The sequence below is a fragment of the Chiloscyllium punctatum genome, chromosome 6, assembly GCF_047496795.1.
Source record: "Chiloscyllium punctatum isolate Juve2018m chromosome 6, sChiPun1.3, whole genome shotgun sequence".
Lineage (NCBI taxonomy): Eukaryota > Metazoa > Chordata > Chondrichthyes > Orectolobiformes > Hemiscylliidae > Chiloscyllium > Chiloscyllium punctatum.
This window is the reverse complement of record NC_092744.1, coordinates 30161393-30181357: the sequence shown is the minus strand read 5'-3', so window position 1 is coordinate 30181357 and position 19965 is coordinate 30161393. Positions and strand designations below refer to the sequence as shown.

The following is a 19965-nucleotide window of genomic DNA, read 5'->3' as shown; positions in this document are numbered from 1 at the left end:
GGCGACACAGTGGCACAGTGGTTAGCACTGCTGCCTCACAGCGCCAAAGACCCGGGTTCAATTCCCGCCTCAGGCGACTGACTGTGTGAAGTTTGCACGTTCTCCCCGTGTCTGTGTGGGTTTCCTCCGGGTACTCCGGTTTCCTCCCACAGTCCAAAGATGTGCAGGTCAGGTGAATTGGCCATACTAAATTGCCCATAGTGTTAGGTAAGGGGTAGATGTAGGGGTATGGGTGGGTTGCACTTTGGCGGGGCGGTGTGGACTTGTTGGGCCGAAGGGCCTGTTTCCACACTGTAAGTATCTAATCATTCACCAGCAGCTTCATAATTGCTTCCAATCATGAATGGCAAATTTTCAGAAGTATAAAGAAAATTCTATTTGCGAAAGTAATTATGTCCTTTGAAAGATGTGATGCCAACATTTTGGAGATTAAAATTCTGCTGTTTCCAATAGGTCATTAATGATGTTATTTCTCAATTTACAGCCCAACAGACAGTGGGGTATTAACACAGTAGCAGAAATTAGAAGTATCAGGTGAATCCAGTAAAATTCAGTTGTTTTATTGGTTCAGGTCTTTCGTAGCAAATTCATAGTTGGAAGCATTAGATATATGAGCCAGTTATACAATGAATATTAATTATTGGATTTTTCTGAAACAACATCACAACACACATGCATAACCTGAAGCCGTAAAACAAATGGTTAGAATCCTCATGAGTAAGATGTCTATACATCTCAAGAGAATAACCGGTTACCATAGTTTCCATCATTACGTTGCAACATAAAGGACCGCAATATTATAAATCTCTAGGTAGCAATGTCCAAATGAACATTGTCCAATACGTTGTTCAATATTTTTTTTAGATTAGATTACTTACAGTGTGGAAACAGGCCCTTCGGCCCAACAAGTCCACACCGCACCCGCCGAAGCGTAACCCACCCATACCCCTACATCTACCCCTTACCTAACACTACGGGCAATTTAGCATGGCCAATTCACCTGACCTGCACATCTTTGGAGTGTGGGAGGAAACCGGAGCACCCGGAGGAAACCCACGCAGACACGGGGAGAACGTGCAAACTCCACACAGAGAGTCGCCTGAGGCGGGAATTGAACCCGGATCTCTGGCGCTGTGAGGCAGCAGTGCTAACCACTGTGCCACCGTGCCGACCGGTATGATACACTGATACCTTGCGTCAGTTGCATTTTAATTGTTCAACAACTAGAAGTCCTCTTTAAAAATAGTTGCAGTAATTTCAATCACAATTTTCCAGTTTTCTGGCTTACAAAACAGGGGTACACGAGTATAATCCATCGATTATTTAAAATGAGCCCCATTCCATCACATTTTGCAACCAAGATTTGTTAACATATCAGCAAGAGCATTAAAAATATTTGGAACTTACTGCCAGAATCTTGTCCCCTATCTGTAGCCGGCCATCTTTATGTGCCGCTCCTCCTTCAATAATTTTGGTTACGTAGATGCTGTTATCACCTGGAATGTGCTGGTTTCCAACACCTCCAGCTATACTGAACCCAAGACCTTTTTTTGGAGGAGAATACGAAAATGACATGTTTAGAAATACAGGGTACAATTCATATTTCAATTTAAATAAAATATTTCGGAAGGAATATTTGGAGGGGCAGGAATCTACTCCTCTTTCAGCCACAGGGCATGCATCAATGCACCATAAAATTATTCCTAATATGATCTTCATCCAGTGATGTATTCCATCACTTTGTAGACATCTATCTACTTCTCTGCTTCAAGTTTAAAATTTCCAGCACTAATTTCACATTCTAGGTTTCTGCTAAGAACAGAACATCTGATAGCATGCTCTTAGGGAACCACGTGTTGTTTGATGATGTATGATGGTTTTCCAGAATTCCAGACAGAAAAATCTGTAAGGCAGAAATAAAGTGGATGCGTAATTATAATAAAGTATAATAATATGATGTAATTTTAGAAATTAGGGAAAGTGACTGTGAAGAAGTTAGACCAAGTTGGCTTTGAAGGGGAGGAGATATCAACATCTCCATCAGGCACAAAGTTGGATAAATCCCCACACTCAGATGAGATGCATTCTAGGCTTGCTTTGGAGGCATTAGCATTAACATTAATTTTCAAATGGGCCAAACGCAGGCAAGTGGGATTAGTTTTTGCTTGGGAAACTTGGTCAGCATGGTTGAGTTGAACCAAAGGGTCTATTTCCAAGCTGTATGACTCTACAACTCTATAAATATTCTCTGGACACAGGAGAAAGGCCATAGGATTGGAAGATGGCTAATGTGATGTCATTACTCAAGAAGGGTGTTAGTGACAAACCAGGGACCAAGAGCCAGTGAATCTAATATCAGTTAGGGAAGGTTTTGGAAATAATTCTGAGGGACAGAATTTATTTCAACTTGGAGAGATAAGAATTAGTCAAAGATCATCATCAAGCTTTGTCAGGGAGATCATGTTGAACTAATTCAATGGAACTTTTTGAGGAGGCGATTTAGTACGTGAATAAGGGTCGTGTAGTGGATGTAGGTTACATGGGTTTTGTCAAATTGTCACATGGAAAACTGGTCAAGGAGATAAAAGCCCTGGGGCAATTGGATCCAAGATTGACTTGATGGCAAGAGTCAAAGGGTGCTGGGTGAGGGTTGCTTTGTAACTGTAAACCTGTGTGAAGTGGCAAATCTCAGTTTAGTGCCATTTCTTTTGCTATTTCTAATGTACATTAATAACTCTGATACTAAAAACCTCTTACAATTATATTTTTGCAGATAATACAAAATTTGATGGGGTAGTATATACTAAGGCGGAAAACTTCAGACTTCAGGAAGATATAGATAGGCTAGTTATAGAACAGTGGCAAAAGGAGTTTAATCCTGAAAAGAGAGGGGTGATGTATTTTGAGAGGACTAACAAGGCAGCAAACGATGAATGGAAGGATCCTGGGGAGTACAGATGATCAGCAGGATGTGCATGTGCATAGATCCTTGAAGGTGGATAGGGTGGTATATAAGATACTTAAATTTACTTGTCAAGGCACTGAATACAAGTGCTGGAATGTTACGATAAAGCTGTACAGGACATTGGTAGGTTTCTGGAACTCATTGCTTGAAAGGGTTGTAGAGGCAAGAACCATTACAGCACTTAAGTGGTGTTTAAATGAACACTTGAAATGCCATATCATATAAGGCTTTGAGCAAAGTGCTGGGAAGTGGGATTAGAATAGATAGATGCTTGGTGACCAGCACGGACACGATGAACCAAAAGACCCTCTTTCCCTGCTGTAAAACTTCATGACTATCCATGTCAAATCAGAGATTTCATTGGAAAACAGTACAAAGAGCTTAAAAGGGGAACATGCTGTATTTTCGGCAGTTTGGTGTTGCCAAACAAGAAAATCACAGCCATAAATGAAATGTTATGACGATAAACAATTCAGCCAAAGTTATGCTGGGCAAAAATTCAGGATATCTGAAGTTGAAGTCCAAAGATAAAAGGATTTAAATCCAAATATAACGGTCGTTCTTAGTTTCATGTAAATTGAGCAATTCCACATCACACATTTTAGATCAAATTTGCGTCAAAACTCTAAGACTTGTAGGTACACATTCAATGATTTAATGAAAGCCACAAATCATTGCTCAATGAGTTTGCAAACTACAAGAAAGCTACAGCTATCTGATGCCTGTAACACAAAACAAATGTGACCACAGCAAGGGCCTCTACAACTAATTCTCAGACCAGGAACAAGTGTAACTGACGGGGAATTATTCCCGAATATGAGAATTTAGAAAGCACTGAACTAGAAAAAAATCTTTAATCCAACTTGCTGTCCTGAATCACAGTTCACAAGCACTGTATTCCTGAAAATCTGTCAAATTCTTCCTTAAATATCTGACACCATTTGCTTTCAATTGACAGTCAATTTCACACATTTACTGTGTTTCAAATATAACTGTTTTGTGCATATCTATTTCAGCATGCCATAAAAGGGAAATGTGTATCTAAATCTACAGTGGCACGCCCAGTTCTGTATGGGAAACGCAGGGGGAGGAAATTATAAAGGATCAGACTACAGTACAGCTTATGACATTCAATGAAATTTAAGGGTGAAGTTGTCCACTTCTGACGGAAAAGAAAAATCAAAATATGCTTCAAATAGTGAGATAATGAAACAGGGTGCATGCGCGCACGGACACAACTCAGTAAAAGTTAGTGTACACATACATAAACATAGAGGCAAAGAATACTGGAGCAGAAGTCGGTCATCTGGCCTTTTGAACCTGCTCTGCCATTCCATATGATCATGGATGATCATCTAACTCAGAACCCTGTTCCTACTTTCTCCCTGTATCATTCAATCCCTTTAGCCCTAAGAACTATATCTACAACTGTCTTGAAAAATCTTCAATGCTTTAGCCTTAATCATTTTCCGTGACCGAGAATTCCACAGGTTCATTACTGTGTGTGACAAATTTGTTTTATTTGATCACAAGGTGAGGGCATCACTAGCTAGACCAATATTTAGTGCCCATCCCTAATTGCCCAGAGGGCAGTTAACAGTCAAATATATTGCTGTGGGTTTGGAGTCACATGTAGGCCAGAGCAGCTAAGGATGGCAGTTTCTAAAATGAGGACTGCAGATGCTGGAGATCAGAGCTGAAAATGTGTTGCTGGAAAAGCGCAGCAGGTCAGGCAGCATCCAAGGAGCAGGAGAATCGACGTTTCGGGCATGAGCCCTTCTTCAGGAATCAGCATGGCCAATTCACCTAACCTGCATATTTTTGGATTGTGGAAGGAAACCGGAGCACCCGGAGGAGCCAAAACAATTGAAATTGACAATACTTCAATCTACAGATTTTTGTTGGGCTAGGGCATCAAGGGATTATGGAACAAGAATATATAAGTGACCCATTTCAGCTGTCAATCTAATAAACCTCCTCTGAACCATCTCCAATGCATTCGTATCTTCCTGTAAACAAGATGACCAAATCTGTACACGCTACTCAATATGAGATCTCATCAATACCCTGCATAAGTGAAGCATAACCTAACTACTTTTATATCCAGGACCTTTTGTAATAAATAATAACTAACAATTAACTGTCTTGGTTACCTGCTGTATCAGCATACTCGTCTTTTGTTACTCATGCATCAGGATATCTAAGTCCCTCTGCATCTCAGAATCAGACAGTTATGCTTCATTCAAGTAATACTTTGCTTTTTAATTCATCCTGCCAAAATGAACAACTTCACATTTTTCCATATCATACTCCATGTGTCAGACGTTTGCCTGTCTATATCTATATCCATCTTCAACTTCCTTATATCTTCTTCAAAAATACGTTCCTACCTATCTTGGTGTTCATCTGCAAATTTAGTTAACATGGTTTGCTCCCCTCATGCAAGCTATTGATGATTATTGTAATAACTTTAGATCCTTGTCACACCCTGCCAATTAGAGAAATACTCATGTATGAATATTCTTTGTTTTCTGCCAGCCAGCCAAACATCTGTTCATACTAATATGTTAGCCCTGACATTACGAACTTTTATTTTAAGCAGTAATGTTTGATGTGCGACCTTGTCAAGAATACTGTGGAAACACAAGTATAATACAGCTCTCTTTTATCCACATGCTACTTCTTCAAAGAACTCCAATAAATTGGCTAAACATGATTTCCCTTTGACAAAGTCAATTAAGTGTGGTGCTGCAATAAGTACAGCAGGTTAGGCAGCATCTGAGGAGCAAGACAGTCAACGTTTTGGGCTTGATCCTTCACCAGGTTTTTCTTTGACAAATCGTGCTGACTATTCCTGATCACCTTGAGATTTGTTTTTTTACCTTCTATTCGTTGATACAACTGAATGGCTTGCTAGGCTATTTCAGAGGATGGGAGTCGCACGTAGATAGGATAGTGAAGGCGGCGTTTGGTATGCTTTCCTTTATTGGTCAGAGTATTGATTACAGGAGTTGGGAGGTCATGTTGCGGCTGTACAGGACATTGGTTAGGCCACTGTTGGAATATTGCATGCAATTCTGGTCTCCTTCCTATTGGAAAGATGTCGTGAAACTTGAAAGGGTTCAGAAAAGATTTACAAGGATGCTGTCTGGGCTGGAGGATTTGAGCTATAGGGAGAGGGTGAACAGGCTGGGGCTATTTTCCCTGGAGCATTGGAGGCTGAAGGGTGACCTTATAGAGGTTTACAAAATTATGAGGGGCAAGGATAAGATAAATAGGCAAAGTCTTTTCCCTGGGGTAGGGGAGACCAGAGGGCATAAAGCTTAGGGTGAGAGGGAAAAGATATAAAAGCAACCTAAAGTGCAATTTTTTCATACAGAGAGCGGTACGTGTATGGAATGAGCTGCCAGAGGATGTGGTGGAGGCTGGTACAATTGCAACATTTAAGAGGCATTTGAATGGGTAAATGAATAGGAAGGGTTTGGAGGGATATGTGCCGAGTGCTGACAGGTGGGACTAGATTGGTTTGGGATATCTGGTTGGTATGGATGTGTTGGACCGAAGGATCGCTTTCCATGCTGTACATCTCTATGACTCTATGATTTCTGGTATAGATTACCCATGACATATCTAAACCAAATGGTTTACTCCTGTTCCTGTGTCTTCATTCTAAACTCAGCGACATTCCACAGATATGTGTTTACCACAGTTTCAAAATTCAGATGTTATCTTATTGTGGACTTTAAGCATTTTAAATACCTGGACAATATCTTCCCTGACCTTTGGTGTCTCTAGACTCTTACCATAACAAAGTTTGAAGACGACATCAATTTGGTTACTGACCCCCATGCCTCTAAAACCTAGCTCTGCAGTCATTATACACAGCAATTCTTCACAGCCCAAAGTCCTGCATTGACTCACCACCTTCTTCATGGGTTTGTTACTGCGTCATTATGGCTATGCATCCTGTAAGCATTCATGTGGCCACTTTATGGATGGGGGCAGGGGAAGAACAGTACCATATTTAGCTAATTTGCGATCAGCAATAATTTGTTAAACTAAAGTTGCAACTTGTGAGAAATATGAACACTTTTTTTTGCACTTGATGTACAACCCACCTTTTGGCCCTTTAATAAGTTTTATTTCTAAAATCTTTTCGGTGACCGGCTTCCTTCTCCGCACGTATAGTCTCACAATTGATCCAGCCTCTTTTAAAGCTTCTACTGCTTTACTGTGAGTTACTTCCCTTACATCCACATCGTTTACCCGAAGGATGCAGTCATTCACTCTAGAATAAAAAAAGATTTTACAGTAAAATCGTCTTCAATCTGGTTAATGATATAGGTTTAGTTAAGAAATCAGAACAAAACTGCAAAAAGACTTCAATGGCGGGGGGGTGGGGCGGGGAGAATACATTTGCATGTCGGCATTATGTTTTGATTTGCAATCTGTACATAATTTCAGTATTACATTGGCCGCCAACCTCCCTTATTTGCTTTGCTATTTAATTCTTCCTTCTCCCATGCATCACTGATGGGCATTTGTGCTTTAGAAATTGTATATTTCAGTGGCTCTCAACTTCTTTGGTCAAAGAGCCTCTTTGCAAATGGATTAATTACTACAAGCCCTCCATCTAAAATATGACATCAATTTGAAAGCACTGCGTGTAGTGAATTTAATGATACTTTGAAGATGACAGATACTTACTGAGATATTAGTGACACCTCACAGCAGAGTTTGATTGTCCATGGAGAGATATTTAACACTAACATTCCTGAATTATTCTACCTAAAAGCCTATGGGTAGAATTTTCCCATTTTCAGTTCAAGTGTTTGTCAAGTGAAATTCATGGCGCAAGATCCAATGTAGCTCACAGCAATTTTTCTCTCCCAATATTACACCCTTCAACTCATTAATTATGCAAGCAGGCTCTTTGACACTTTCCTTGTTCAATAGTGCAACAAGAGATGCAGATGTGCTTGCCACTATCAGAATCTTCCAGCTTTCACAGCACCGGTGTCATATTTAAAGCACAACTGTACTTCAGATCTGCAGGCAGGGAATTGTTCCTGTCAATATAGTGGCTTCATAACGAAGGACTGTTGCCCAAAATGTCGATGCTCCAGCTCCTCAGATACTACCTGACCTGCTGTGCTTTTCCAGCATCACACTCTCGACTCTAATCTCCAGCATCTGCAGTCCTCACTTTCACTTAATATAGCGCACCACCACTATCACTGGGGGCAAGGCCCAGAAAGCAAAGCTTGCTCCCTGCTCTGCAACCAGAGACTTGCAGCCACTGCTGGACAGGGTTATGAAGAGAGCAATGGGCCTTTTTACTGATAGCCAAAGGCAGCCAGGCTACCATGGACCCAGATAATAGCCCAGGTCAGCACTTTAACCCAAGTCAAAAGGAACACTCAGCAATAAAGGAAGGTGTGAAGTGATCTTTACTCTACAGAGCTAAGTGTCACCACCTTTTCTCTACCACCTCAAATTCAAATGACCATCATGACTCACTAACTCTTCAAATGCACTCACCTCTCAGCAAGGCTCAAAGGCTACAACTCTCAAAATTGAATGGAAGATTCCCACCCAATTGCTCTCACCCACCTCACTCTTCCTGCTCTCTGCATTTCCTACTCAGTCATTGGAGACACCTCACTGCCTCTGCTGAATCAACATTTAATAGTTCCTTAATCCATTTTAAGCATACCTCAATACCTTTCTTTCTCCTTACAGGGGAAATTGGCTCCCTCCCAGAATGGCATCTCCACAGCCCCACAAATGATTTGCCTGTAAACCCACAACCGTTTGCACTTGACCCGTAGGATTGACTGTGGTCTGTTCCCAGTTTGCAAGGTTAGAGATCTCCATACTCTGGCATGACCTCGACTGACCACAGTCAATCTCACTGGAATCAGTTGAGCTGCTTTACTGGCTAAGTACCCCAGATTTAATGCAAACCCCTTTGATCCTGGATTTCATTTCAGTCTCAGTAGTTTCCCCAATTTTCTCATTATTGTCCTTGCCACACCAAGGAACTGGAAAAGTCTACACATACTTATGTATATTTCAAGGAAAAGTACAGAATGTAAATCTCTTGGCTATAAAATTAGAAATAGAATTTCATTTACTTAATTCTGGTAAAGTGGTGGCTCTGCAGACCACTGGGAAATTAGGTGAATGATGGCTCGAGGCAGGCTTGACAGTTTTATGCCTCTCTTTGAGTGACAATGCACTAAAACAATATTTCGGGCAGATGCTTTTTTTTTCATCCTGCAGACCATTTCTCGCACAAGTCTGGAACAGGAATTTTACTACATTAACTGCAATGGAGGCCTACAGCTGACAATTCAAAGATAAATAAAATCAATAAGAATACATTAATTTTATAAAAGTGAAGTTTCATGGTCCAAAACTGGTCTTGATCAGTAGTGAAAAGTCAGCCAAGAGCAACACTGAGCCAGGTTTACACCGCATCCAATTTTCTGTCATATGAACACCGACTCAACCCATCAGAGTCCTTTTTTTTTAAATAAACAGTAGTTCCAACAGACTCAATTGCTCAAACAATACATGAGCTTTTATTGATCTTCAAATGATGAGATCACTTGGGAGCATGCTCACCTCTAACACTCGCAGTTTATTTTTCATATTGATATATTTTCTTACGGTATCTTTAATTTTCAAATTTCATGAGCATTAACACTAAACACAGTTTTATATAGCTTACATAAAATTGTCAGTGATAATGTGACATTTAGTATTCGCGAAAGAACCTTAAACAGTAGAAAATATTTGGAAGTACAAACAACTTAAGCAAATTGATACTAATTTGTTTTCTCCTTGCTCATTATAAATTGACTCTTATCCATGGGCAGTACATGACAGAATGATAGATATAATAATCTTAATGCTTGCATGTGTCATTTGAGTTAATTTAGAGTAGTACTGAACTAACTGGGTTAAGATATGCCAGATATCATTCCAAGACACATTTTCTACAGAGATGAGGAAACATTATGACCATTTTATGCAAATATATACTAGCTTTAAGTAGAAACCTTATAAATTTTATTAAAGTGATCACATATTATATCAACTGCAAATTTTCACATGCTAAGCTGCGAAACTAAACCATAACCCAATGCTTTCTCAAGTGAAAGAGAAAATGTTAGAAAATAAATGTGGCCCAACTTTGCATAAAATTCAGTCAATCAATCAGCTCCCTTAAATTACCAACAATCAAACATATTTAATTAAATTACTCCAGATTTTGTGATGGGCACATCAGTACAATTTGTTCCAGACTTTGTCATACATCCAACCAGGTAAGTAGTTCAGAGGAGTGGATGGTCTGACCAAAGAGCATACAGTCAAGTCAAAAAATATATTCATCTTTTACAGATCTGAATATTCTTTTATATCCCCTGAATTTTAATCATACCTTCAATTAGATCACTCCTCAATTCCCTGAAAGCTGAACATAACCTGCTTTCAAAATTTAACTCACTAAGCTGCAATAGGATTCTGATAAATTCATGGTGCTCACTCTCCAAGGCTGATGAACAGTTTCCTCAGTGTGGGGAGGATTGAAAGAAGGGCTCCAGATGATATCTGAGCAAATGTTCATATGGAGCCTGCGTAACACTGCCACTCCTTCCCTCATCCACAAACCACCTTTCAGGCATTTTGAGACAAAGATCAACATTCCCATTAGACTTTTGGATTTCCTGTTGTATCCACCCATTAGATTTTAATGATTTACATAGATGGACAGTCAAATCTGTTTGCTCGTACGTAGTTCTTTGTTTCTCACCATTATGGAAGTAGTGTTATTTACAGTAACCTTTCATATAAATGTAAAACAATCTAAAACAATTCTGTCTTGGTGCCTTTTAAGTGTCTACTCGCTCCACAATGTCTCCAAACATAACTGATCTGTCAAACAAGCAAAGCTGGGTTCTGATGCTCAGTCCCACTTAATATTTACCTTGAGAATGCACAGTATTTCCTTTTGTTAACTTCAAGAGGGAAAGCTGCATTCTATTTCACAATGCCTCTACCCTTAGAATAAAAATCATTTCCCACAGGAAACACTCATCAACAGAACTGCAAATGAAGCACTCATTAAGTGTAGATAAGGCATGTTCCAAGTTACGATTAGGATCAGAGGTCAATTACAGCATATTTAAGAACCACTGGTTTTTGTTAAGCGTGCACTTGTTTTAATGGAGTGATTTGGAAGTGGCTTATTTACCTCTTCCACCGGCCAATTTAGGGTCCTTTGGAAGTGTGGTAATGTGAGAGAGGAAAGATGTAAAAGAGACCTAAGGGGCAACTTTCTCACACAGAGGGTGGTACGTGTTTGGAATGAGCTGCCAGAGGAAGTGGTGGAAGCTGGTACAATGACAATATTTAAAAGACCATTTGAGTCCCCTCTGCTCCAGAGATGTATAGTAATATTTCTGTACAGACTGATTATAAAACAACCAATATTAAATACCAGTTTGATAATTATTAAATGTATAATTATTTAAATTGATTTGGTAATGGGTTATTTAAAAAGCTCACCAATTAAAAGCCTTCTGACAGTAGTAGTGTCCTTATCTCTAGACTAGGAGACCCAAGTTCGAATCCCATCTGCTCCAGAGGTATGTTACAATATATCTGGCAAATTGAGTTTCAGAGAAGAACCAGTGGGCTGGGGTGCATGATTTCTCCCACAGAATCCATTTTGGTTCAATTCCCTCCCTTGCTTCCCAACTTTTTGAAAGACCTGCTTCTGTTTCCTACTATGTTCGATGAGCATCTTCTGATATCACACAATAAACCAAACAACAGTTTTATATGCACATAAGTGTTATATTCAGCACAAACACAACTTTATTTTGGATTGTGCACTAAAATAGGAAAACTACTGCTTTAAACAAGGTCAACAGAAAAATTTGCTGCACTTCTGGAAACAAGGTACTGGAACTCGCAGAGAATTGTGTTGTCACTGTTACTCCATCCAAGTGGTAGGGAAAGATATTTGAGAGCCAATGGCACAGTGAGTGCATACCTTGGGCAAACTTCAACCAGAGAACAACAAATTCAGTTTTCAGTTAAGGATTGCTGAGTAGCCAGGCTTGATCAGCATGGCAACAACTCTGATTGGCTCCTGGTCAAATGGACAGCTTGTGTGTGAACAATATGAAGGCAGAAGGTAGCCGGACTGCAAGAGACACCATTTGTCATAAGCAGTTACCTCTAACTAGTGACTGAGAAACTGAACAATTAATGTGTCAACCCATATCTTCAGCAAAGAACAAAAAGGAATTGGATCTGGACCTTGGAGATCAGAAAGACTTGGAAGCAGAAAAAGTGACATTTTATCAAATTGTGTGGACTGGTACTGTTGAATGGTGTTTCCCCAATATTTTTTCCTCCACCCAAAACATCCACGTTTCTGTCTGCAATGCGCGCATAAGGTTTAAGGAGATGATAGACTTTCAGCTAGATTAATTATATATTGATAATACATCAGATGAGAACGTATTTGTATTAAATAACTGTTCATGTTAAATACAGAAGCCTGGTCAGTGCTTTCTCTTAACCAGAGTCCAAGGAGAAAGTGAGGACTGCAGATGCTGGAGATCAGAGCTGAAAATGTGTTGCTGGAAAAGCGCAGCAGGTCAGGCAGCATCCAAGGAACAGGAGAATTGACGTTTCGGGCATAAGCCCTTCTTCAGCCCTGAAACGTCAATTCTCCTGTTCCTTGGATGCTGCCTGACCTGCTGCGCTTTTCCAGCAACACATTTTCAGCTCTTAACCAGAGTCCATCAGGCAGTTAAATTGGAGAACTTTAAATGAAATCTTTTGCGCTTGCTGACAATCCTAGGAGTAGTTGAGCTCAAATATAAGCACACTTTCCCAGCTGAATAGGTATAGTTTAGTAAGTTTGCAGATGACACCAAAATTGGAGGTGTAGTGGACAGTGAAGAAGGTTACCTCAGATTACAACAGGATCTTGACCAGATGGGCCAATGGGCTGAGAAGTGGCAGAGGGAGTTAAATTTAGATAAATGTGAGGCGCTGTATTTTGGGAAAGCAAATCTTAGCAGGACTTACATACTTCATGGTAAGGTCCTAGGGAGTGCTGCTGAACAAAGAGACCTTGGAGTGCAGGTTCACAGCTCCTTGAAAGTGGAGTCGCAGAGAGATAGGATAGTGAAGGCGGTGTTTGGCATGCTTTCCTTTATTGGTCAGAGTATTGAGTATAAGAATTGGGAGGTCATGTTGCGACGGTACAGGACATTGAATAGTCCACTGTTGGAATATTTCGTGCAATTCTGATCTCTTTCTTATCGGAAAGATGTTGGAAAACTTGAAAGGGTTCAGAAAAGATTTACAAGGATATTGCCAGGGTTGAAGGATTTGAGCTATAGGGAAAGGTTGAATAGTCTTGGGCTGTTTTCCCTAAAGCGTTGAAGGCCGAGGGGTGACCTTACAGAAATTTATAAAATCATGAGGGACATGGATTGGATAAATAGACAAAGTGTTTCCTCTGGGGTGGTGGTGGCGGGGGGGGGGGGGGGAGGTGCCAGAACTAGAGAGCATGGGTTTAGGCTGAGAGGGGAAAGATATAAAAGAGACCTAAGAGGTAGCGTTTTCACAGAGGGTGGTGCATATATGGAATGAGCTGTCAAAGGAAGTTGTGGAGGCTAGTACAATTGCAACATTCAAAAGGCATCTGGATGGGTATATGAATAGGAAGGGTTTGGAGGGATGTAGGTGTAGGATGGAGGTGCTGGCAGGTGGGACTAGAGTGGGTAGGGAAATCTGGTCGGCATGGACAAGTTGGACTGAAGGGTCGGTTTCCATGCTGAACAGCTATGACTCTCTATTGTTGTGACATCAAACGATGCACAATGTTTTGTTCTGCAGCCTTAATTTCATGCTGTCTTGAGGTCACAAAAAGAGCTTCTGGCCTGAGTTTAATTACCTGGAAGACTGCCAGTAAACACCCAAGATTCCTGAGGCTATCTTCAATTCTGTTGGCTGCTGTCGTTTAGACTTTTAGGCTGAGATGCACTTTATTACTGGGGTTTTGAACAGGCTTCCTTTTTTTCCCTTTAAATAACTTTTTAAGTTTACATATTCCCTTTTTGGTGACTGCTTTAATCATTCAGAAACTGTACCATGCTTTTCTTCTATTAATTAACTCTAATAGCTGAATCGCAGTTTCTTTCACAAATAAAATCTGAAATGTTTTCTTCCCAGAATACAATTCTCAACAATAGCTTCTGAAAAGCTGGCAACATATTTTTATTAAATCCATTAACATAGCTTTTGTCGCAGAAGTAACTGAATCAATGTTTGTTTTACATAAGTAAATGGGAATGCATTAATGGTTGGACATACCGCAGTCTTCCATCCTGAGCAGCTGCACCTCCTGCAATGATTTTTGTAATGAATATACTGGGATCATCACCAATGTGCGGATTATCTGTACCACCTGCAATGCTGAAGCCGAGGCCAGAATTTCCCTAGTGTAAGTACATAAATAGAAAATCAGGCATAAAACTCTTATTGAAAGCACTGGAAGAAACAAGTAATTGTGAAAATGACTGTAGAAATCAGCGGAAGTTTCATTGTAAATATTGCTTCTGTTGGCAGGTTCATCTCCAGGAAGGTAAGCAGCAAAATATACAGTTTTATGGTTTAAAAATTGGGAATCAACAAAACATTAAAAGATAACAAACTCAACTAAAACAAACTAGAGTGAAATGTTTTGGAATACTAAGGTAGACAGTAGTGCATTAGGAACCTAAGACAGAGTAGTAGGCTATTTGACTCTTTGTATCTGCTCTGCTATCCAACAAGATCGTGCCTGTCTACTTGTGACCTCATCCCTCCCTCTCCTAAATGACCCCAAAATCCAGGATTCCATTGTTGTTAAAAACTTGTAACTCTGCTGCCAATAAACTCTATGACTCAGTCTTCAATGATTTCAGAAAAAAAAAGAGAATTCCACATACTAACAATCCTTAAAGAGAAAAATCTCTTTGGCTCAGTTTTAAAAGGGAGACCTCTTAGTCACAGTCACTGTCTCCTAGTGCTAGTGTTCCCCAACAAGAGGAAACATCCTCTTGATTTCTACACTATCAAGTCCGTTGAGGATCTTTTACATTTCAATAAGATCATCCCTCAGTCATTTAAATTCCAAATATGCACAAAACCAATGTGCAACTTTTCAAAAAATTAATTCACAGGATGAGGGCGTCATAATCCAGACCAACATTTATTACCCATCCTTAATTTTCCAGAGGGCAGTTAAGTGCCACTCACATTGCTATAGGTCTTTCATCCCAAAAATTAGTTGAATGAACACTCTCTGAACTGGACGTAGGTTTGCTCACTGATCTAGAAGGTTCGTTTTCAGATGTTCCGTCAACATACTAGGTAACATCATCAGTGAGCTTCCAGATGAAGCACTGGTGGCATGGCCTGCTTTCCTTGGATTGGTGATGTTATTTCTTGTGATGACATTATTTCCTGTGCTTTTTCTCAAGGGGTGTACATGGCATCCAAGTCAATGTGTTTGTTGATAGAATTCCAGTTGGAATGCCATGCTTCTAGGAATTTTCCTGTGTCTCTCTGTTTGGCTTGTCCTAAGATGGATGACCTTCCTCATCTGCATGTAAAGATATAAGTGAGAGTGGGTCATGTCTTTTTGTGGCTAGTTACTGTTCATGTATCTTTGTGGCTAGTTTTCTGCCTGTTTGTCCAATGTAGTGTTTGTTATAGTTCTTGCAAGGTAATTTGTAAATGACATTGGTTATGCTTATTGTCTGTATCGGGTCTTTCAAACTCATTAGCTGCTGTTTTAGTGTATTCGTGGGTTTGTGGGCTACCATGGTGCCAAGAGGTCTGAGTAATCTGGCAGTCATTTCCGAGATGTCTTTGATGTAGGGGAGAGTGGCTAGAGTTCCTGGACGTGTTTTGTCTGCTTGTTGGGGTTTGTTGCTGAGAAATCGGCAGACTGTGTTCATTGGGTACCCATTCTTTTTGGATACACTGTATAGGTGATTTTTCTCTGCTCTGCGTAGTTCCTCTGTGCTGCAGTGTGTGCTGCAATTCTAGCTCAGCGAGCAAACTTACATCCAGAACCTCAAGCTGAGCTAAAATCTGCTCAAAACATGCCAACTCTTTGAACTGCTTTACCATAATTATCATTTCGTTTGGAGACCAAAACTGCACATAATACTTCAGATGTGGTCTCACCAAGTCTACAGCTGCAGTAAAACGCTTGTATTCTATTCTCCTTGATGCGTAGTTCAACATTCTATTTGCCTCCCTAATCAATTGTTGTATCTGCATGTAAACCTTTGTGATTCCTCTACAGCAATCCCCTTTTACTTAGTAGAAGGTACGTTTAATTTCCTTGCCAAGATGGATAAGGTCACATTTTCCCACATTATATTCTACCTATCAGATTATCTACTGACATAATCCATCTATATCTCTTTGCAAATTTTACATCCTGTTGACAACAAACCTTCCTACCTTTCTTGATGCAATCAGCAATTTAAACTTGATCATTTATCCTTTAGTGCACGGTGGCTAAATTTACTGATACAGAATATTAAAAAAAAGTTGAGGTCAGCCGATATCCTGGTCTTAACCAGGCCATGAGAAAAGATACCAAGCAGATATCAGGTGCTTCCCAAAAAGAGAAAGTGAGAAGTATCAACATCACTCCCATGCAAAGAACTTGAATCAAAGTTTGGTAGAAGATTTGTAGCTCGGGTGCTCGTTGTTGTGGTTCTGTTCGTCGAGCTGGGAATTTGTCTTGCAAACGTTTCGTCCCCTGTCGAGGTGACATCCTCAGTGCTTGGGAGCCTCCTGTGAAGCGCTTCTGTGCTGTTTCCTCTGGCATTTATAGTGGCCTGTCTCTGCCGCTTCCGGTTGTCAGTTCGAGCTGTCCACTGTAGTGGCCGGTATATTGGGTCCAGGTCGATGTGTTTGTTGATAGAGTCTGTGGATGAGTGCCATGCCTCTAGGAATTCCCTGGCTGTTCTCTGTTTGGCTTGCCCTATAATGGTAGTGTTGTCCCAGTCGAATTCATGTTGCTTGCCGTCTGTGTGTGTGGCTACTAAGGATAGCTGGTCGTGTCGTTTCGTGGCTAGTTGGTGTTCGTGTATACGGATCGGTAACTGTCTTCCTGTTTGTCTGATGTAGTGTTTTGTGCAGTCCTTGCATGGGAGTTTGTACACTACATTAGTTTTGCTCATGTTGGGTATCGGGTCCTTTGTTCTGGTGAGTTGTTGTCTGAGCGTGGCTGTTGGTTTGTGTGCTGTTATGAGTCCTAGTGGTCGCAGTAGTCTGGCTGTCAGTTCAGAAATGCTCCTGATGTATGGTAATGTGGCTAGTCCTTTGGGTTGCGGCATGTCCTCATTCCGTTGTCTCTCCCTTAGGCATCTGTTGATGAAATTGCGAGGGCATCCGTTTTTGGCGAATACTTTATTTAGGTGTTCCTCTTCCTCTTTTTGTAGTTCTGGTGTGCTGCAGTGTGTTGTGGCCCTTTTGAATAGTGTCCTGATGCAACTTCGTTTGTGTGTGTTGGGGTGGTTGCTTTCATAGTTTAGGACTTGGTCTGTGTGTGTGGCTTTTCTGTAAACCTTTGTGGTGAATTCTCCGTTCGGTGTTCTCTGTACCATCACGTCTAGGAATGGGAGTTGGTTGTCCTTTTCTTCCTCTCTACTGAATCGGATTCCTGTAAGTGTGGCGTTGATGATCTGGTGTGTGTTCTCTATTTCTGTGTTTTTAATTATTACAAAGGTGTCATCCACGTATCTGACCCAGAGTTTGGGTCAAAGTTGTGGTAAGACTGTTTGTTCTAACCTTTGCATTACTGCTTCTGCTATGAGTCCAGAGATCGGTGAGCCCATGGGTGTTCCGTTGATTTGTTCGTATATTTGGTTATTGAATGTGAAGTGTGTTGTGAGGCACAAGTCCAGTATTCCTAGAGGAATTCCTAAGCACTGAAGCTCCCAAGCACTGAAGATGTCACCTAGACAGGGGACGCAACGTTTGCAAGACAAATTCCCAGCTCGGCGAACAGAACCACAACAGAACTTGAATCAATTTGAGTACTGAATTGGCAAATGTTCGTCATGCCCACAACACAACATTTTGAAGAGGTGAACTTTAGAATATTTAGCCTTAGTTAGAAAAAAAAGTTCATTTTTGGCATCATCTTATACTGTATGGTCCAATGCAAATTGCTTTTCTATCCTGCACAAAAAAAAATCATGCTTTCTTCCCCAAACTGGCAAGCCATCACTTAAATTATGGTAAAAGTCCAAGGTGTCAATTTCTTTTGGATATGCGAATTTACTATATGCTATTTAAAATATTCCCATGCAACCCCTGACATTTTGCAACCAGGAACTACATATGTAGTCATGAACACGGGGACCACTTGTTAGACTTGTACATGCACTCAGCAGTTAGTTGTGGATTTTTTTTCCTTGAATTAGGTTATTAGTTTCTTTGTAGGTGGGCAAAGTGTAAGAGGAGGTCTCTGGCCCTTTGAGTGTGTTCCACCTCTCAAGATCATGGATGTCCTTCACATCCATCACTCATTCCCAAAATGAGATTTTGATTCTCTTGATTCTCCTCGTACCCGAAATCCATACCGCCTTCACTAAAACAAGTTACTAAAACTCCAGAAATTCCTTTCCGCAAAATATCACTTGAAGCACCCATTGCACAGGAAATTTAATGAATGAAGCTTTCTTCCCTTGTAGAAACAGCAGCCAGTGCAAAATTAAAGGTCATTGCTGCAGTTCATTCTATTACAACATTGAGCCGCTGTGAACAGATGTGCCAAATATTAATCTAAACATTTGACGTAAAAGCTGTTAAATTGAAATATCAATGGAAATGCTTCTCTCCTGGCCCAGGGATTAGGATTTGGTACTTTCACCATTGCAGGCTGGGTTTGATTCTAGAGCAGAGCAGGCAAATTTATGGACATGTCTGATCCGCTACAGAATAGGCATTCAATAGTGGAGTAGGTTCAAGGAGCTCTCCTATTTTGTATGATCTTATAAAATATTTAATTCAAATCAATGGGAGATGCGAATAAAAATATTTTATTCAAATCAATTTCTGTTTGGATCATCAAAAAGAGCTCTCAATTGCCTCAAAGTGAGGATAATAATTTTCATCTCAATATAGCACGGTTTTATATTCAATAGTTATTTATCCACACAAAATCAAATATCTCCATCCATTTGTAAAATCCACACTATTCCAAGACTTAACATCAGATTCTGTTACTCATTAATCCTAATCACTATGCTCATATATTCAAGGGCTGAAATAAATTGTTTCAGCATCAACTTGTTCCTTATGTCCTGAAACCTTTACGAGACTATCATTTTCAGTTTCTGTTACATGCAATAATAAATCCAAGTTGGGAGGGCAAGAATTTTCCTGTGATTTATTGTGAAGAGCAGATATTTCACCTGCTGTGAACATCAAGGTTTGCTACCAGCATAAATTAAGCAGACTGTCGTTTTCTTCTGCTATGTATACACACCCAAGTCTGCTCTCTGTTAGTTCACTCAAACACATGAATCATTTGATACTTTATAGACCATTAGCACATTTGCTTATACCATCAGGGAAGGAATTATACAAGGAAAAATCAACAACAGCTTGTATTTATATGGTTCCTTTAATGTAATAAAATGTCCCAAGATGCTCTACAGAAGCACTATAAAATAAAATTTGGCACTGAGCCGCAAAAAGTGATAACAGGACAGATGACTAAAAAGGTTACACAAAGAGATTGGTTCTAAGTACTGGCCTAAAAGAAGGAAGGAGGGGTTAAGGTATTTAAAAAGTGAATGGCACAGCTATTTGGTGGGGCAACCAGAAAGACTAGATTTAGAACACAATTTCAGAGTTGTTGGACTTGAGGTGTTTACAGACATTGCCAA

General features: G+C 40.2%; 1 protein-coding gene across 29 annotated transcripts in view; it reads right to left on the bottom strand.

Moving 5' to 3' along the window:
* LOC140478823 (disks large homolog 1) overlaps window positions 1-19965 on the bottom strand; it is a 459945-nt gene that overhangs the window by 137252 nt on the left and 302728 nt on the right. For all 29 annotated transcript variants that reach the window (XM_072572239.1, XM_072572250.1, XM_072572237.1 and 26 more), the window contains 3 exons: window positions 14375-14499; window positions 7084-7253; window positions 1408-1544 (listed from right to left, as the gene is read on the bottom strand). In XM_072572239.1, coding sequence (XP_072428340.1) covers window positions 1408-1544; window positions 7084-7253; window positions 14375-14499 — 432 coding nt within the window. The remainder of the gene's footprint in view (window positions 1-1407; window positions 1545-7083; window positions 7254-14374; window positions 14500-19965) is intronic.